At 36.8% G+C, this 18,983-nt stretch overlaps 1 protein-coding gene across 1 annotated transcript in view; it reads left to right on the top strand.

Moving 5' to 3' along the window:
• PRR16 (proline rich 16) overlaps positions 1-15,648 on the top strand; it is a 359,884-nt gene extending 344,236 nt beyond the window's left edge. Inside the window, exon 2 of the mRNA XM_007949159.1 lies at positions 14,893-15,648. Within this exon, the coding sequence (XP_007947350.1) occupies positions 14,893-15,648 (756 nt within the window). The remainder of the gene's footprint in view (positions 1-14,892) is intronic.
• The last annotated feature ends 3,335 nt before the right edge of the window (positions 15,649-18,983 follow it).

The raw sequence follows: 18,983 nt of genomic DNA, 5'->3' as shown, positions 1-18,983 counted from the left end.
TTACCTCCCATGCACTTCTGCCCTGCAAGCTGTTTCCCTGTACATACAGAACCCTTTTATACTTCCATGATTGTTCTCTCCAAGGAGTGTCTCTACCTAATGTAAATGTTCAGCTCATATGCCTGTCTTTTGTTTGGCTGGAAGCTGCAGGAGTGGGTTCAGTTCCAGACTCGAAGGGCAGCTAGGGACCATAGTGTCAGTATTTCCATCAGGATCTATTAGACCAGCAAACATGGTACTTTTTTTTCCCCAATGATTTTGAGTTTTGTTCCACATTGTTCTCCCATTCTATCTAGGATCTCCTATATAGATCCCACTTTGAGTGGTCTGACTTGATGGCACATAACAACAACAACAACAACTGAGTGAATGACAGTGGTAGCCTGGCACCATCTAGTTCTTCTGGTCTCATAGTCATATAGGCTGAGGATCACCTGGTATAACTGTCACTTGGATTAATTGTGTCCATGAATATTTGTTTTTCTTCATTCTTCTTTGCTTTGGATGAGGAGAGACCAATTGTTGCTTGCAAGCTTTTAAGATCTCAGTCATTACTCACCAAAGCAGGAAGTAGAACAGTGATTTTGTGTAGTATGTTATGACAATTGAGCTTGATGTCCCCTGTGACTATGGTCCTGAGTCCACAGGTCCAACTCCTCACTTCCTCTGGTTGTGGCCCAAAAGTAACTACAACCTTGTCCCTTGTCAGCTCTACTATATACCTGGAAATTCTTATGGAACATACAAATACACTTGTAGAAAGATTTTTTACCAACCCTGCACATGGTCATGGACACACTTCCCCTTGCATAGATGTACCTGATATTTCAGCTTGTCCACCCATCTACCCACCCATATATCCATGTTTGTCTTCCCTGACAACACAGTACTATATGTGCCAAAGGGTTCATCTTTGTTGTCTGTACCTTTTATGCACCATTCAATGTATTCTTCTTCCTCAATACCACCATATTGATCACTCACAATTGGTACGTTGCCCTTCTCTTTACCCAAATCAATATTTGTCTCTACCTGTCTAACAGTGTTACCTCCCCTTCCTTCACCTCCCACCCCTAGTAACCAACAAAGAAAATTCCCTTCCATATATAAACCTTTCCTTGATTTTTACAATAACAGATGTGGTATAGTAAATTACCTGGTATGGCTTTTCCAGCCTTAAGTCTTTCTAAACTACATAGTGGAATTTGCCACAAGCAATTGAGTAGCTCCTGGTTGTTAAAGTTATCTACTTGGGTTATTTCCATCGATAGTGGCACAAACCAGTCTTCTGGGAATTTCTCTCTCTCTCAGGTGTATAGAATTCTGATGTTGGGATTGGTTAACTTGGCCACTCTGCCAGGCTCAAAAGGAACCCTCCTAGGGGCAGAAGGAGTCTCTCTGACTGCTGGCAGAAAAAGACATGGTGCTGAGAGAAATGTGCTCCTAAGAGACACAGACTGCTGAGAGAGAGGCACAAGAAACATGCACTGCTGAGAGAGAGAAGTGAGAGACATGCACTGCTGAGAAAGTGATATGCTACTGAAACTGCTGACTGCTGAGAAAGACAGCCAAATACAAGAGACTGAGCGAATTTCTGAACTTGAATTGTTGCCTGGTCCTTCCCCAATAAACGCTATAATCTGTGAGTTCTGTGGGGCCACAGAAGCAAATTGTCAAACCCAGTAGAGAGATGTGGGTGCTGCTGGAGGAACAGCTGTGAAAGGGCTGGAGGGAGGCAGCATGTCTGGCCTTGGGCTACTGATGGTGATTCTATCTCCCTTTTGTGGGGTTAGAGGAGGTCAGAAGATGGTGCCTCCTTGCCTCTTTGGCAACAGACTAATAAAATATTTTTTCCTTCTGTGATTGACTTATTTCACTCAGTATAATGTCTTCCAAATTCACCCACACTATGCAGTGTTTCACAGGTTCTGTGTTATTCTTTAGTGTTGCATGGTATTCCATTGTGTGTATGTACCATAGTTTGGTTATCCATTCTTCTGTTGATGGGCACCAAGGTTGTTTCCATCTTTTTGCTCTTGTCAATACTGTTGTGATAAACATGGATGTGCATATATCTGTCCTCGTCCTGACTCTCACTTCTTTAGGATATATACCAAGTAATAGAATGGCTGGGTCAAATGATATTTCTAATTCCAACTATTTAGGGAATTACCATACTGCTTTCCACAGTGGTTGTATCATTTTACAGTCCCACCAACAGTGTGAGAGTGTCTCAATCTCTCCACATCCTCACCAGCATTTGTTATTTTCTGTCTTGTTGAACTGCTACTAGTGCTGGGGCAAGATGATACCTCATTGTTGTTTCGATTTGCATCTTTCTAATGGCTAAAGGAGCTCTGGTAGCATAGTGCCTAAGGCACTTGACTGCTAACCACAAGGGGTCAAACCCACCAGCCACTCCTTGGAAGGAAGGCTGGGCAATCTACTTCCATAGTGATAGCTGCCTCAGAAACTCAAGGAGGGGTCACTATGAGTCATGTCCAACTCGACGACAAATAACAACAACATGATACTTACAGAATATATTTTATCTAGCTAGTTTAACGTCAATAGGGGAAATAATAGACAACCTGAGGTTTATTTCATTTACACTTTTATGAAAACAAAAAGATACACAAATTGAGAGCTAAGCTTGTGTTAATGTTTACAGTTTCATTATCTTGAGTTGCAGCCTCCTCCTGAACATTATTAACATAATGGAATGATTTTGAAGTGTGTACTTCACAAACTGCAAGATGAGTCTTTTACATCTATTAGGCTGCTAAAACAATTATAATGAAGGATAGTTCCTTTTTCACACTTTACAGGAAGCCTCAGAATAGAATAAGCATGCTGCCTGTTAAAATAACACAATATCTTGCAAAAACAGAAATTAAAGTTAGCAATGATATTTCAGCCATTATATTCTATGAGCTGCTTTTTACAGGGAAAGAAAAATAGTAAATAATTCACCTAAAACTGATAAACAGGTAAATGTGGGACTTATTATGAGAGCTCCTTAATAGAAGTGATCTTTATGTATAATACATTTCTATTATGTGAGCCTAGCTGACTGTTAATATTTTTTCTCTTAGTACTTAATCTCTTATGCACCTTTATTATAATCAACAGGCATTTGGGCATGTGACAGTTTCAATTTGTCCAATGTCATTTAAGCCATTTTTGTATCCTTTAAGATACAAAATGCTTATAGTTGTAATGGTTTAATGAAACCGACAATGTTATTTATTTATTTATTTATTGTATATGTGTGTGTGTGTGTATGTCTTTAAAACAAACAAATGGAAAAAATAAACAACAAAACATGAACATGTCAATTTTTGTAGATTTTAGAGTTAAAATTTTTAGACTATTTGGTGTCCAAGCAAAAAAACACTTGAAACTTCCATAATATTGCAAGGTTGCCAGAGTCTATTAATGCTTTTGGACAAATTATATCTCGAGTTGAATTTTATATTTAGACCTGGGCTATCTATACAGTGTCCTAGGTATGGCTATGAAAAACGGATCTTAAAAATAAAACATGTGTGCATCTATCTGCACTCTGTGAAACCAATAAACATGTGCATTCTTTTGATGGTGCTGCAAATTCAGATATTTGGGGACTGACTTTGAAAATCACAACCAATATCCAAACTCCATAAAATGGCCTAAAGGATCTTCCTTGACGTAGCCCGTATTTATTGGCTTTGCTTTGTCTTCTCTTCCCAATCCGTCCTCTACATTATTCTTTACCAACATGTTTTTCTTGTTGTTATGTGCCATCAAGTCAACCCGACTCACAGCAACCCCTCCTTGGTTTTCCGAGGCAGTATCACTACGGAAGTAGATTGTCCCATCTTCCTTCTGAGGAGTGGCTGGTGGGTTTGAACCTCCAGCCTTCTGGTTAGCAGTCAAGTGCCTAAGGCACTATGCTACCAGAGCTCCTACCAACACGTACACAAATTATACATCAGACCTTCTTGCCAATGCACATTCTGTGCCTCTGCTGAGGAAAGCTTTTTCCTACAAAATTCCTTTTATCATTCAAGATATTTATAAGGTCTTCCTTACTGTTTGAAACTGTCTCTGACCAATGCTACCAACTGACCCTCTTGGAAAGAGTAAATCCCCTCTGCTCCCTGTATTGCAAACACTTTTACCACTGAGAGTATCACATTGTATGGTAATTATTTGTTTTCATGGAGAAGAACTATGTCTAATTCATCTTTTCCTTTGGCTTTTTTGGATGATTTTAATGTCAACAGGCTAATAGATGTGTGTGTGTGTGTATATATATATATATATATATATATATATATATATCTTCATGCTGCACACACACACACACACACACATCCCAAATCAAGAAGGTCTCCATGAGAGTGCACAAATAAAATCCATCTTCTTTACCATCTTTAGCCTAGTCTAGGTCTATTTTCAGGAGGTGACTCTTTTAACTATTCGCTTTGTTTTCCTTGTGATCGGCTATCTTAACAAAATGCCCAACATCAAAAAATATCAGTTAACTTCTTTGTGGAATGTGAAGAATTAGTTTTTTGGTTTCTTTTATATGTGAAAAGTCAAAGCATCTCAACAGTAAAAGTAGAATGAAAGCAAATTAATAAACAAAGGGAGATGAAAGATAAGCTTATATCTACTACTCTGGTAGCATAGTGCCTAAGGCACTTGACTGCTAACCAGAAGGCTGGAGGGTCAAATCCTCCAGCCACTCCTCGGAAGGAAAATGGGCAATCTACTTCCGCAGTGATACTGCCTGGGAAACCCAAGGAGGGGTTGCTATGAGTCGGGTCTGATTCAATGGCAAACAACAACAACTACTACTTGAATATCTCAAAAAGGATTCAATTCAAAAATTTAAATAGGTACTCTTTTTGCATACCCTCAATTGGTCATCACCCACGCTCTAATAGTTCACTTCTTTCCTAAATCACTTAGCAGGATCACTTCTCAGTTATACCATATATTGAATATAATCCTTTTTTTTTTCTTGAAGCCTTCTTATTTTCTGTTTTAATTAAGAACAACTTCAGAGTTGTCATGCACTTATCATTCTTAATTTTTTGTTGTTAATTTTACATTTCTGGGTTAATTACATTGTTTCTTAGAACCCGTATTTTTGTCTTTCTTGGATTCCATTTTTCATTGTGCTTAATAAACTTTTAAAGTGGTGAAGAAGTAAACTATCTATGTCCTGAATGACTAAAAATAATTTAATTTCCCCTGACAATGAATTGTTTTAGCCAGGTATAGATTTTGAGTTTAAACCATTTTACCCCAGAATTTGTTAAGTTATTGCTAAAATGGCTTTCAGTATCCATTCTTCCTGGAAAAAAAAAAAAAATCCTGATTATCACGTTACTTTTGTTTCTCTCTGGGTATTTGTATTTTGTTTGTTTGTTTGAGTAAGTTGATTGGCTTTAATTTCTTTCTCATTCATCTTGATCAGCACACAGTTGTCTCCATATAAAGTTCCATTTATAGTATCAACTAAGAAAAAACTTACTTCTATTCTTTCTTTTATTATTTCCATCCTACTTTACTCATTCTGGAATGCTTCATGTTCAGCTCAATCATTGAACATCTGGATTGATTTTCCTGCTCCAAAAACCTTTTAGCTTTTTCTTGTAATTACTTCTTTTAAAATCTTTTTTGCCTCATGGTTTTCATATTCTAATATTAATTAAACTTATTTATTACAAAGTTCTCTTTAGTTCACTCAGTAGCAGTTTATCTTCATATAGTCATTTTATATACCTGAATATCTAGCCTCTCACAATTATGGGGTTAGGAGAAGCCTGGTGCTGATTGAAAGCTCTGAATAAGTCACATGCACCTGCAAAACTTTAGGAGTTCGCACAGGGAAAAGGAAAACTGACTGCTCTTACTTCATGTCCATGACCTTCCCTGAGGAAAAGAGATGAACTTTATTCTGAGTTACTGCTGACCATACTAAAAGCCTCTTATTGACAGACATTGTTCAATGACCTTACAACTCTAAAGTTGTTCTTAATTAAAACAAGAAATCAGAAGGCTCCAGTAAATTTCAGTTTTTCTTTAGGGTATGAGCTATTACCATGCTGTCAATAGCACTGTACTCAAAAATGTATGAGGCCAGTGACATATATTTTCCATTATAAATATGGTCATTCAACAACTTCCCAGCCCAATTTTTGCATTATTTCTCAATCCCACTCTCTCTTCATTCAATTTACAAGTTAGGAACCCTTCTGATTCATTATGAAGGTTTTCTCTACCTTTTAATTAATCCACCCACATATTTAAACATCTCTGGTCAGCAAATACTTCCTCTAACACTCTTTATGTAAGTTGATTATCCTAGCTTCCTTTCATGGAGTGACTGGTAGGTTTGAATCACAAATCTTCTGGTTAGTAGTTAGATGCCTTAGGCACTGCACCACCAGAGCTCAGAGCTCCTTCCTCTCTCATTCTTAAGAATTTTTTTCTTTTTCTTTTGTGATTTGGGTGAAAGTTTACAGAGCAAATTTGCTTTCCGTACAGCAGCTAATATACACTCTGTCTCATGACATTGACTACAATTTACTACAATGCAACAGCTCCCCTCCCACTTCCTCCTCATACTTACCTCTTTGCTGTGTCCTTCCCTGCCATGCACCCCTGCCCCCTGAGCTGTCTCCCTGTGCATACACAGCCCATCTATTCTCCCATGATTGTTCTCTCCAAAGAGTGTATCTACCTAATGTAAATGTTCAGCTCATATGTCTGTCTTTTGTTTGGGTGGAAGCCACAGGAATGGGTTCAGTGCCAGACCTGAAGGGCAGCTCGGGGCCATAGTCTTAGTGGTTCTGTCAGGCTCTATCAGACCAGCAAATCTGGCCCCATTTTTTTTCCCAATGAATTTGAGTTTTGTTCCACATTGTTCTCCCACTCCATCCAGGATCTCTTACATAGATCCCCCTCTGAGTGGTTGACAGTGGTAGCAAGGCACCATCTAGGTCATCTGGTCTCATAATCATATAGGCTGAGGATAACAACATGGTGTACCAATTGCTTGAACTAATTGTTTCCATGAATCTTTGTTTTTCTTCTTTCTTCTTCACTCTGGACAAGGAGAGACCCCTCATTGCATTTAGATGGCTGCTTGCAAGCTTTTAAAATCCCAGTTGCTACTCCCCAAATTATGAGGTGGAACAATGTTTCTATGTAGCATTTTATGCCAATTAAGCTTGATGTCCTCTGTGACTATGGTCCCGAGAACAAACATCCAGCTACTTGTTCCCTCTGGGTAGCTGACTGTGGCCAAGAAGTGACTACAACCTGGTCCCTTGTCTTCAATCTTATTAATTTTGTCTTCCATTGATCCAATTCTACTCTTTTGCCCTTTCAAAGTGTTATGTATTTCTGAAAATTTAGTATTAATTTTCTGGATTTATATCTGTAGATGTTGTATCATTTCTAATTTTTCATTTATTTTGTCATTTTTTTCTTGTATTTTCTTCCAAAAATGTTCTAGGATTTTGTGTATGTTTTCTCTAATTTTGTCATGTTTTCCTTGATCTGTCTCTCAGTCCTCTGAAGATACCTAAATATAATTCTTGTGAATTCGTTATCAGGGAGTTCCAATGCTCCTTCTTTCTCAGGGATGTGTTCTGGGTCTGTATCTTGCTCCCTTATTTCTACCACTTTATATTGCTTCTTTTTATATACTCCGATGGTCTGTTGTCTCCGAGACATTGGGATGTTGTTGTATTTAGATCTCTGCTGACTGTTTGTGAAGAGTAGTTACTGGTTAATCAGGGTCTTCTTGGTGGTCATTTATTGTTGTCCAGTTGGTGGAGAAAGAAGTGGTGGTTCTCACTCAGTAAGTGAAGCTGCAGGAGGTTTGGGTGTAGTTGTGTTGTATGGGCACTGTTGCTGTCTCCCACTCAGTTAGACAAAAACAACAATCAAATAACCAATGAAAAAGTAAAAGCAAGTGGACAAAAAAACATACAATGTAAACACATTGGAACAATAACCAAAAAAAAAAAAAAATGCTGCAATATCTGGAGAGAGGATAATAAGAGAAAAAAGGTAGAGTAGGAGAATAACAGAAAAACATGGGAAAAATGCAAAAAGAAAAACAAGGAATGGGATTAACCGTGAAAAAGAAAACAATGGGAGCCAGGAACAAAGAAGAGAGAAAAAGCTGAATACTAGAACCTGGGAAGGGAGGAATAAAGGATAATAATTAAAATGACAATAATAATAATAATAATATTGATTATTTTAAAATAGACAAAAACCAACAAACTAAAAAAAAAAAAGTCTGCATAGTGGCATAGTGTGGGGCAGTGCACCCAGGCTCCATCTGAACACACAGATTAGGATGGATTCCTGATGGCCCAGAAGGTGAGTGGAAGTGAAGGATGGCCACACTTCCATTCACCAAGAGGGTGTGCAGTATAAGAGTAATAAGGGGAATAACACAACATTCCAATTGTTGGTGCCAGAATGTTCTTGTTCCCAGCCTATTCTTAAGTCCCTGGAATCTAAGAGAATGCTGTTGCTTTAAATATCCAAAAAGGTCAAACTATTTGTGAACATACAAAATGGCTGCACCCTCTGGACAGGCAAAAGTCCACAGCTCAGCCCGCCTTCCTTTTTGCTGCTTTCCCTTTTATTCACCAGCCACCAGTGCAGTCCTCGCTGCAGCCCCTGGCTAGTAGGGCCAATATTTAGGTTAATTCTTAGGTCTTAACACCACTCGTCAATATCCAAACTGTCTGTGCCATCTGAATCGCTGCCAGACCACAGCTCTGTATGTCTCCTTTTTTGTTGTTTTCATGCAAATTCTACTAGTTGGAGTGTGGTACACTTCTATATCCTTTCCTTCAAAGCTCAGGGCTCCAGGATTATTTTTTTGTATCTGTATTAATTGATTACCCTTTTCTTTGTTGAAGTGGGTCTGTGCAGTCTGTCTGCCTATTCCACCGTCTTACTGAAACTCTAAATCTGTTTTGTTTAATGAAAATATTTAGGAATATTTTCTTCAATGTGAAAACTTTGAGCTCATTTAATTCCTATGTTAAGTTCAAATTTTTTTTTTTTTTTAATTTTTCCACAATCTGACCATAGTTTTCATGTGTGTGAGGCTATGAAACACTTTGTGGAATCATCAAAGACAACATTCACCATTGTTTCTTCAAAACTCTCTTTGTTTCACTCAACTAGACCTCTGTGGACCTGATAGCTACAGTTACTTGCATAAGTGACCCATTACCAATTTTAACATACATAATTCTTCTTTGATCCTGATGGCTAGGTGTAAATATTTTTACTCTAATCTGTTATTTGATTGATCTCTTGCTGTCTTCCTATCTACAAATATTGTGGGTGTGTGAGATATATATATATATATATATATATATATATATATATATATATATATCCCTCCAGAACTACTTCTCTGATTTTGTTTTCTATTTTATTCTACCAGCCCTGTGGTTAAAACCCCATTATTTGCAATGTTTACCTTGAAATAGGTTAAGCAAAACTGAAAAGTGCAATTAGAATGATACAGTGGATTCTTTATCTGGCTAATTTATTGATCTTTCTCTTGGCTGCAGTAACATTAACTGGCCATGTAAATAAACTCAATATGTTCTCTACATGGCAGTTTTTTGTATTGCATTGCTGCACTGAAGGAATTTGTGATAAACAAGGCTCCAGGAATTGATGGAATACCCATTGAGATGTTTCGACAAACAGATACAGAACTGGAAGCACTTACATGTATACACCAAGAAATTTGGAAGACAGCTATCTGCTCAACCAACTAGAGAAGATCAATATCTGTGCCTATTCCAGAGAAAGGTTATTCAACAAAATGCAGAAGTTATCAAACTATATTAATAATATCACACAGAAGTACAATCTTGCTGAAAATAATTCAAAAATGTTTGTAGCAATGTACTGACATGGGACTACCATGAATTCAACCCAGATTCAGAAGAGGGCATGGGACAAAGGATATCATTGCTGATGTCAGATGGATCTTGGCTGAAAGCAAAAAAATAACAGAAAGATTTTATCTGTGTTTTATTGACTATGCAAAGACATTCTATTGTGTGTATGATAACAAATTATGGATAATGGTGCTAATAATGGGAATTCCAGAATACTAATTGTGGTCATGAAGAACCTATACATAGACCAAGAGGCTCCTATTGGAACAGAGTAAGAAGATACTTCATGCTTTATAAACCAGGAAGGATATGCATCAGAGTTGTATATTTTCAACATATTATACAGTCTGTATGCTGAGCAAGTAATCCAATAAGATGGATTATATGAAAAAGAATATAGCATCAGGATTGGAGGAAGGCTCATTAACAACCTGCAATATGCAGATGACACCACCTTGCTTGCTGAAAGTGAAGATAACTTGAAGCACTTACTGATGGATTATAATGTAAAGAAAACAAAAATCTTGATAACTGGATCAATAAGCAACATCACAATAAATAGAGAAAATATTGAAATAGTTAGGGATTTAATTTTACTTGGGTCCACAATCAACATCAATGGAAGCATCAGTCAAAAAATAAGAGATCAGATGTCATATTGCATTGGACAAATCTGCTGCAAAAAACCTCTTTATAATGTTAAGTAACAAAGGTGTGCAATTGAAGACTAAGGTGTACCTGATCCATGGCATGGAATTTTCAATCACCTCATATGCATATGAAAGCTGGATAATGAATAAAGAAGACCGAAGAAAAGTTGATGCTTTGAATTATGTTGTTGGTGAAGAATGCTGAAAATACCAGAGTACCAGATTGTTGTTGTTGTTGTTATGTGCCATGGAGTCTGCTCCAACTCATAGCAACCCCTCCTCATGTTTCCAAGGCAGTATCACTATGGAAGTAGATTGCCCAACCTTCCTTCTGCAGAGTGACTGGTGGGTTTGAACCGCCAGCATTCTGGTTAGCAGTCAAATGTCTTAGGCACTATGCTACCAGAGCTCCTAGAGTACCAGATAAATGAACAAATCTTTCCTGGAAGATATGCAGTTAGAGTGCTCATTAGAAGCAAGAATTGCCAGACTTTATCTCATATACTTTGGTCATCTTGTCAGAAGGGACCATTCCCTGAAGAAGGAAATCAGGCTTGGTAAAGTAGAGGGTCAACAGAAAGTGGAAAGACACTCAACAAGATGTATTGACACAGTAGCTGTAACAATGAGTTAGTAAATGCTCTAACCACTGTACCACCAGAGTGCCTATCACAAAACGCCTTGAAAAATGAAAAGGTATTAAAAAACGATGGCTAGTTTCCATCATTTTTTAAGGCCTTTCTATTTTAAAACCACAAAACCAGTACCAATGGCAATTATTAGTGTTTTATTTTTAACAAACACTGTTGAGTATGAGAAAAGATTGAAGTTGTCAGGGATTTCATTGTACTTGGGTTCATAATCAGTATCCATGTAAGCAGCAGTCAAGAAATCAGAAGTCATATTGTACTGGGAAAAACTGCTGCAAAAGACCTCTTTAAAGTGTTGAAGAGCAAAGATGTAACTTTAAAAACTAAGGTACATCTAACCCAACCCATGGTATTTCCAATAGCCTCATGTGCATGTGAAAGCTGGACAATGAATAAGGAAGACCTAAGAAGAGTAGATGCCTTTGAACTGTGATCTTGGTGAAGAATACTGAAAATACCATGTAGTGCCAGAAGGATGAACAAATCTGTCCTGGAATAAGTTCAGCCAAAATACTCCTTGGAAGGAAGAATGGCCAGCCTTTGTCTCACCTACTTTGGTCATATTGTGAGAAGGAACCACTCCCTGGAGAAGGATATCATGCTTGGTAAAGGAGAGGGTCAGAGAAGAAGAGGAAGACCCTCAACAAAGTGTATTGACACAGGGACTGCAATGCTGGGCTCCAGCATAGCGAGGATTGTGAGCCTCACACAGGCCTGGGCATTGTTTCATTCTGTTGTACACAGGGTCACTATGAGTCAGAGTCTACTCAACAGCACCTAACAACAACAACAACAATTATGTATGAATTGCTGCCTAATTTTTCAGTTTGCATCACCTTGATTACCAGGGATGCTGAGCCTATTTTCATTGACTGTTTGAAATTTAGTGTTCACATTATATGAATTATTTGTTCACTAGCCTTTCTGATGAGGTGTCAATCTCCTCATTCAGAGCTCCTGGGGTAGTTTGTTGCATTTTTACAACATAAATCAGTTGCTGAAATATCTGAAGTGGAAGAATCAAATTCTATACCTTCCCCAATTTCTTGATCCTTAAGATATTTTCATTTTGAGCTCAATTCTACCACCATTCATCAGAGATTCAACTTCACAGTTGAAGAGAATTTAGGCCTGAGTAAGAGGAAATGTGCATCCTTACAAAAATAGATCTCCTTCAGCAATAAAATATTCTTAAAGCAGTCTATATCTTTTCCATCTTTTTATATGTATAATAGTATATGTGTGGTGGCCATGAAAATACACTTCTGAGACTGATTGCAGGGAACATAAAACTCTTCACTACTCTGCAGTCCAACATTTGAGCCTAAACCACGTTTTCTGCAAATTGCCCCCCACCCATGACTTAACACAGCTGAGATGCTAAAGCAAGCCTATTGTGAGTTACCAGATTCTCTTGATGAGTGACTTTCACTCAGGACAACTCGACTATATCAATCTTTTCGAGAACTGCACTCAGATACTTCCACCAACTTTTCCTGTTTTCATAACTTGTCTCTTTCAAGTAGGGTGAGACCAACATAATGGTCTGATGACTCTTCCAACCTCATCTGACTCCCTCTCCATTTTTTCTCACAGGCATTTCCCTTAGTAAATATCTTACACATTTCATTTCACCTACTTGTCTTCTTTGGAGGACCTGGACTAACACAGCTGTCTGCTGTGTTATGATGTGGTTCTGCTATTGACCTAATTTTATTGTACAGACACACTTTTATGGGCACAGGAAAATTACTCTTACTTTTATTATTAGCATTTACATTTTAATTTTTCATAGTTTCCATCTCCCAGGTGAAATTCTTCATATCTACATGGAGTTTCTCCAGTTCACCCACTAGATCCTTTAATATATTATCAGAATTATTTTAAAATCCTGTCTTAGTTTTCCAACATCTAGGTTGTTTCCAGATTTTATCTAGGTTGCTTTCTCTCTTTGCAATGGGTATTTATTTATTTATTTATTTACTTATTTATTTATAATGTGTGTATCTTGTAATTTTTGACTAAATGGTGGACATCATGTGACATACAATACAAACTATTGCAAATAGTATTTATGTCCAGAAACGGGCATTCTTCTTTCTAGCATTTATTGTGGAGATTTAGTTAATGTAGTAAATAGTAGAGATGATATATATTTTGTTAATGTTAGACCTATCTTCATTGTACCATGTACTTTAAATTCCTCTGTAAGTGGGCTGCTGTTGTTTTGTGCTTCATATAATGCTTCAAGTTCCAGAGGGCCTCTTCTCAATATTTTGCTCCACCCTATGATACAGTTGAATCTGTCTTCTCCAGGAATATCCTGCTGTTACTTCTTACTTGGTGTTTGACTTGTGGTGTGGCATTGGGTTGGTTCTCAGTTCTGGTTGTCCTTCTCTGGGCTTAGACAGACCCTGTACACTTTCACATCAGGGGTAGGGCCTTCCATTGGTTTCTATCCACCCACTCTGAGCAGTCAAACTCTGCCTTGTATCTTTGATAGGTCTTGAGCAGTTAGGAGTTTCTGCCTTTCCACCAGTGGTAGCAAACATCTAGTTTTTGTTAATATAGTATCCTGGGACCAAGAAGTTTTTGCCTTTTCCCCCAGGGTTAGATAACTTTTGTTCCTTTCCTCTCTCAGACACAGGGAACCTTTGTCTGTGTCTGGAGTTTGGAAGATTTCCTGCTACTTTCCAAATGACTTAATATCCCTGTTTTGTATGAAAAAGGATCTGGGAAGTAGATATGTTTTTGTGTTTATATGTCATCACTGGGGACTCTGGCTACTCCTTTACCCCACTCTCAGTCTCTCACAGGAGAGGCCCATGGGAAAAAAAAGATTGCTATTTTGTATGAAAAAGGATCTGGAAAGTTTTTGTGTCTATATGTCACCACTGGGGACTCTGGCTACTCCCCTACCCTGTTCTCAGTCTCTCACAGGAAAGCCCGTGGGAAAAAGGCAAGGAGTGAGTACAGACTCCAACTGGTCTAGGACTTTCAGTGATGGTAAACTCTCAGGATAGCACATACTCAGCCTTTAATAATTTATTAACATTTTAGCTGTTTTCTTAATTCATTTTCATGATTATCCCCTTTTTATACTGTAATTTGGCAAAGGTGCAACAGTTTACATGTCTTAGCTCTGCTCAGAGGACTTGAAACTCTGCATTTCAGGTTGTCTAATTGCCTCACAAGGCATATTAGTTCTCTGTTAGTCTCAAGAAAAGTTATGATTTTAAAATTTATCTAGAATTTCTTTATTTTTAGGGTGGGAACAATATTCTGTAAATTTCTGCATTGCATGCAGAAGGGGTCTGCCCTCCTTATTTTTAAAAGTCAATAATATTTATGCTTCAGGATTCCACATTTGATGGGTATAGCTGAGTAGGAATAAGACATATACTCAAATATAATTTTATATTCTGGGCATGTGAAATCATTTCATTATCAAAAAACTGGTGCCTTGGGTATGGCAGCTATTCTGTAAATGTATTGAATGAAAACTTTGAGCAGTAATGCAACCTTCAGTTCAGTGTTAGTTAAGGCTCCCATAGTAGGTTAAAAATAGAAAGGACAAAATTGCTTCTATTATATTTCATTTGGGATCATTCTTCAACACAATTACCTTGTCCTTTCCACCAGGTGGTTGACCAGATTGATACCCTGACCTCTGACCTACAGCTGGAGGATGAGATGACTGACAGCTCCAAAACCGACACCCTGAATAGTAGCTCCAGCGGCACAACAGCTTCCAGCATAGAGAAGATCAAACTGCAGACCAATGCACCTTTCATTAAACCTCCGGCACACTCATCTGCTATCCTCACAGTTCTGAGAAAGCCAAACCCTCCACCACCTCCTCCACGGTTGACACCTGTGAAATGTGAAAACCCCCAAAGGGTCGTGCCAACTGTCAATCCTTTAAAGACCAATGGCACCCTACTACGAAATGGAGGATTACCAGGAGGTCCCAACAAAATTCCAAATGGGGATATCTGCTGCATACCCAATAGTAACTTGGACAAGGCTCCAGTGCAGCCTCTGATGCATAGACCTGAAAAAGACAGGTGTCCCCAGGCAGGGCCTCGGGAAAGAGTACGGTTTAATGAAAAAGTGCAGTACCATGGCTATTGTCCTGACTGTGATACCCGGTATAACATAAAAAACAGGGAGGTCCACTTACACAGTGAACCTGTCCATCCACCAGGAAAGATTCCTCACCAAGGCCTTCACCTTCCTCCACCACCCCATCTCCCTCCTTTGCCGCTAGAGAATGGGGGCTTGGGAATAAGCCACAGTAACAGCTTCCCCCCTCTCAGACCTGCAACAGTGCCTCCTCCCACTGCACCAAAACCACAGAAGACGATTTTGAGGAAATCAACCACTACAACAGTGTGATGTATGCCATTTAAAAAAAAAAAAAAGAAAAGGAAAAGAAAAAACTTCTTTTTTAATTTCTATATTATAAACATAAAATTATAATTAATGAGCACTTTCTACGCAAGCAATAAAAAGCCCAAATATATTAATCCTGCATTCAGCAAAGTGGCATAAAAATTACCTGGTAAGTATTCAGTACATTGTTTATATTTGAATAGGAATTACTTTAAGTGTTTCATCTTCAAAGCCAGAGAATAATGAAGAAATATGAATACATTATTTTTTTCTATTGACTTATGACAAACTGTGACCTACTGATTTCAAATATATTGATTTACTCTAAGAAGTGTGGTTAGATTAATTTTATTCATGTTTAACTCATCTATGCACTAATGCCATGTCATACTTTTAACTTTTATCTAATGCTTTTTAATAAGAAATTTTAATACTGAAGAACTATTTTATTATTTTTTTCTAAGGATGTTTTTCATTATTAAATGCTGAAGACAATACCAAAAATTATTTTCTATATTATACAATAATGATTATATGTCTAGCTATATGAGCAATACAATATTTTGGTCTGTGGAAATATTATTATGTCAATAAACAACAGAAAATAATGACAAAACCAAATATTCTTCAGAATTTAAATAAAGTAGTGATTCATTTAATTGCATGCTGATGGTCCTCAAAATGGATAAAACTCCAACAGAGTTACAAGAAGAACCCAAGAGTATATGTTAGAATTTCCTAAATTAAATATTGTAACCCATACCATAAATAGAAGTTACGTATTTGCCTATTGTATACTAACATTTTGGTACTTCCAGGACCACCTAACCTTCTCCTACATTGCCCAGTGTTTTAAACCCTTCTCTCACTTATCATTCTTCAAAGAGACATGGTAAACAGCATATTAAGGCCACAGCATATTTTGCCTCTTCCATCATCAAGCACTCTACCTTCTTGGGGAACTCATATGTTTAGGAGAATCAAAGGGGAAAATAAAGTCTTTTCTTGTAACTGGATGCTTTCAGTATTGGTCTTTGCCATGAAACAAAATTGTCGTGGTTCTTTGTTGTTCCATAGAAGAAAGGAAGACTGTTTCCTCATAACATTGAATAAAAGGTTTTCTCTGCAGTCTAATTTATCAACTTAGGTCATTTATTCAACCATGAGGCAAGTAAAGTCCCCAATTAAATGGTTATGACCCATCAGATGGATGTCATGCCCATGAGCTAGAAATGGGGTTTATCTCCTCTTAAGTCTTGATGAGAAGGACACACACTGGAACAAAACTGATTCATTAAATGGAGAGAAGGAGGGATGGTGGTATGGAATCAAAATTGTTTAGTACTCCTCTGAATTAGAATGAGAAATGGAAGAGCAGAGGGAGTCGTCTTGGTGGGAATTTGTATGTTCTTCTCCAGAAGAGTAATCTTTGATCATTTCTTTTTTGCCTTCTTCCAACTATCATGATAATTTAGAATACAATTGTTAAACAATTTCCTATTAAAGTATTATAATACATTTTAGGCAGAGCATGAGATAGAAAATAGGCATTATTTTTTAAAGGAGGATCAAATGAAAAATAGAGAATATCATATCAAACATTTACTAGAGCGCTATATGTGTTGTATAGTAAAAAGAAGCAGAGTAAATCTAATACTTCAGAAATTTACAAAACATAAAATCAATGATCAAGAAAAGCTGTAGTCTAAAATTCACTAACTATATTTTCTGTATGTGTGGTGAATATGGACCAGATAAATACTACTTGAACACAAAAATAATGTGTACTTAACTTTAGGGTACATACATTTAAATTTGGTATGAATAAACATAGTTTCATCATTATAAAAATTTAAATTTTACTGTCTTTCAAAAGCCTGTCAAGTATTAGGCTGTTTAGAGAATATAAACTCTTAGAAAACATTCACTTTCTCATTTTAGCTCATTTTCTTTCTCACCCAGTTACAGTTAATGTGACCTAATAATCACCTAATAATTTTAGGCCTTGATCTGTGTCAATGTCTGGAGAATCTAGCTGAATTTCAAGGTTATACTTTCTAGCAACCATGTTGTTCACAGAGTATTTATTTATTTATTTTTTAAATGTCTGTTTAGATAAGTAAGTACTTTGGCCCACATGCCTAGAAACAATCTCTGAAGTCCAAACCCATGATTGTTTCTCTACAGACAAAGCTATTCTTAGGTCCTTTTTTTCTGTTTGTTTATGATAAATGCCAAAGGTATAACACTATTTTTATTAAACATATTCATAACTTTTAGCCTTTAGAACTTTAGAAAGCTGAGTTGAAACTCAGCTCAAAAATATTTTAGTTATTGACATTACCTTCTTTATTATAGATTATTTATTTATAATCATAAGTAAATGTATTTAGGTTATGGCAGTATTAAGATTCTTTTGAGTTATTTGCTCCTTTTTTTTTTTTTTTTTGGAAATATGGGGAATATATTCCTTTCTTTTTTTTTTTTTTTTTTTTTTTTTTTTGCCCAACTGACATTTTTCTCAACATTTACTTGAAATGCTAAAACATATGACTTTAAATATATGTAAACTTGTGAAACATGGAAGGCAATTAACATAAAGTATTGTAATATTTTCCTAGGAACTTATAATCAAATGTCATAGATGGCAGCACAGTTTTTGTAATCAGTCAACATAGCTTTCAAAATTTAAATTCTGAAGTGCACACTCTGTACATCATCCATTAAATCATAAAAATATGGTCCCTATTAATTAAACTGGGCTAGGAAATGTTTTGTCATGTTTTCTCATTTTTGTGGTGAGAAGTTGTTGTACCTCTACTGATGAAAGGCAAAACAAAAAAGAAATGGAGCAAATTTCTTTGCCACCTCCCAATAGTTATTGCAGTTATAGAAATAAAGAAAACTGTTATTTTAGGTGATGCTTAAGTTAAATAGAAATATATATACACAAAAATACATCTGCCTGCAAAAATAGAAAATTTTCACTCTTCCAGTTTGCTATTATTATATTCACACCTTTAAACCTCCCCTCATTAGTTTAATAATATTCTGGAGGGCAAAATGAATCTACTATTAGTAAAAGTGGATTAATTAACCTAAAAAGTCTCTCATTGGAATTATGCCTGTGTCCTGATTATTTCATGAATAAAAGAATAAAGCACTGTATTATATGACTCTCTTTGGCCAATCTGTGATTGCCTTTAGCATCACCAGAATAGCAGCTACACACAGTTTCTAAAACTATGCAAGATATTTTATCTACAGGTTCTAATAATAGCTCTCTTTGGTTGACTCTATGAAGAAAAGCCTGGGTACTTCTGCATGTAATTGCACTG

Source organism: Orycteropus afer, unplaced genomic scaffold (assembly GCF_000298275.1).
Source record: "Orycteropus afer afer isolate SDZICR_OR568_19922 unplaced genomic scaffold, OryAfe1.0 scaffold00240, whole genome shotgun sequence".
NCBI classification, from domain to species: domain Eukaryota; kingdom Metazoa; phylum Chordata; class Mammalia; order Tubulidentata; family Orycteropodidae; genus Orycteropus; species Orycteropus afer.
The sequence above is the reverse complement of the archived record's forward strand: the minus strand, read 5'-3'. Positions and strand labels throughout refer to the sequence as shown.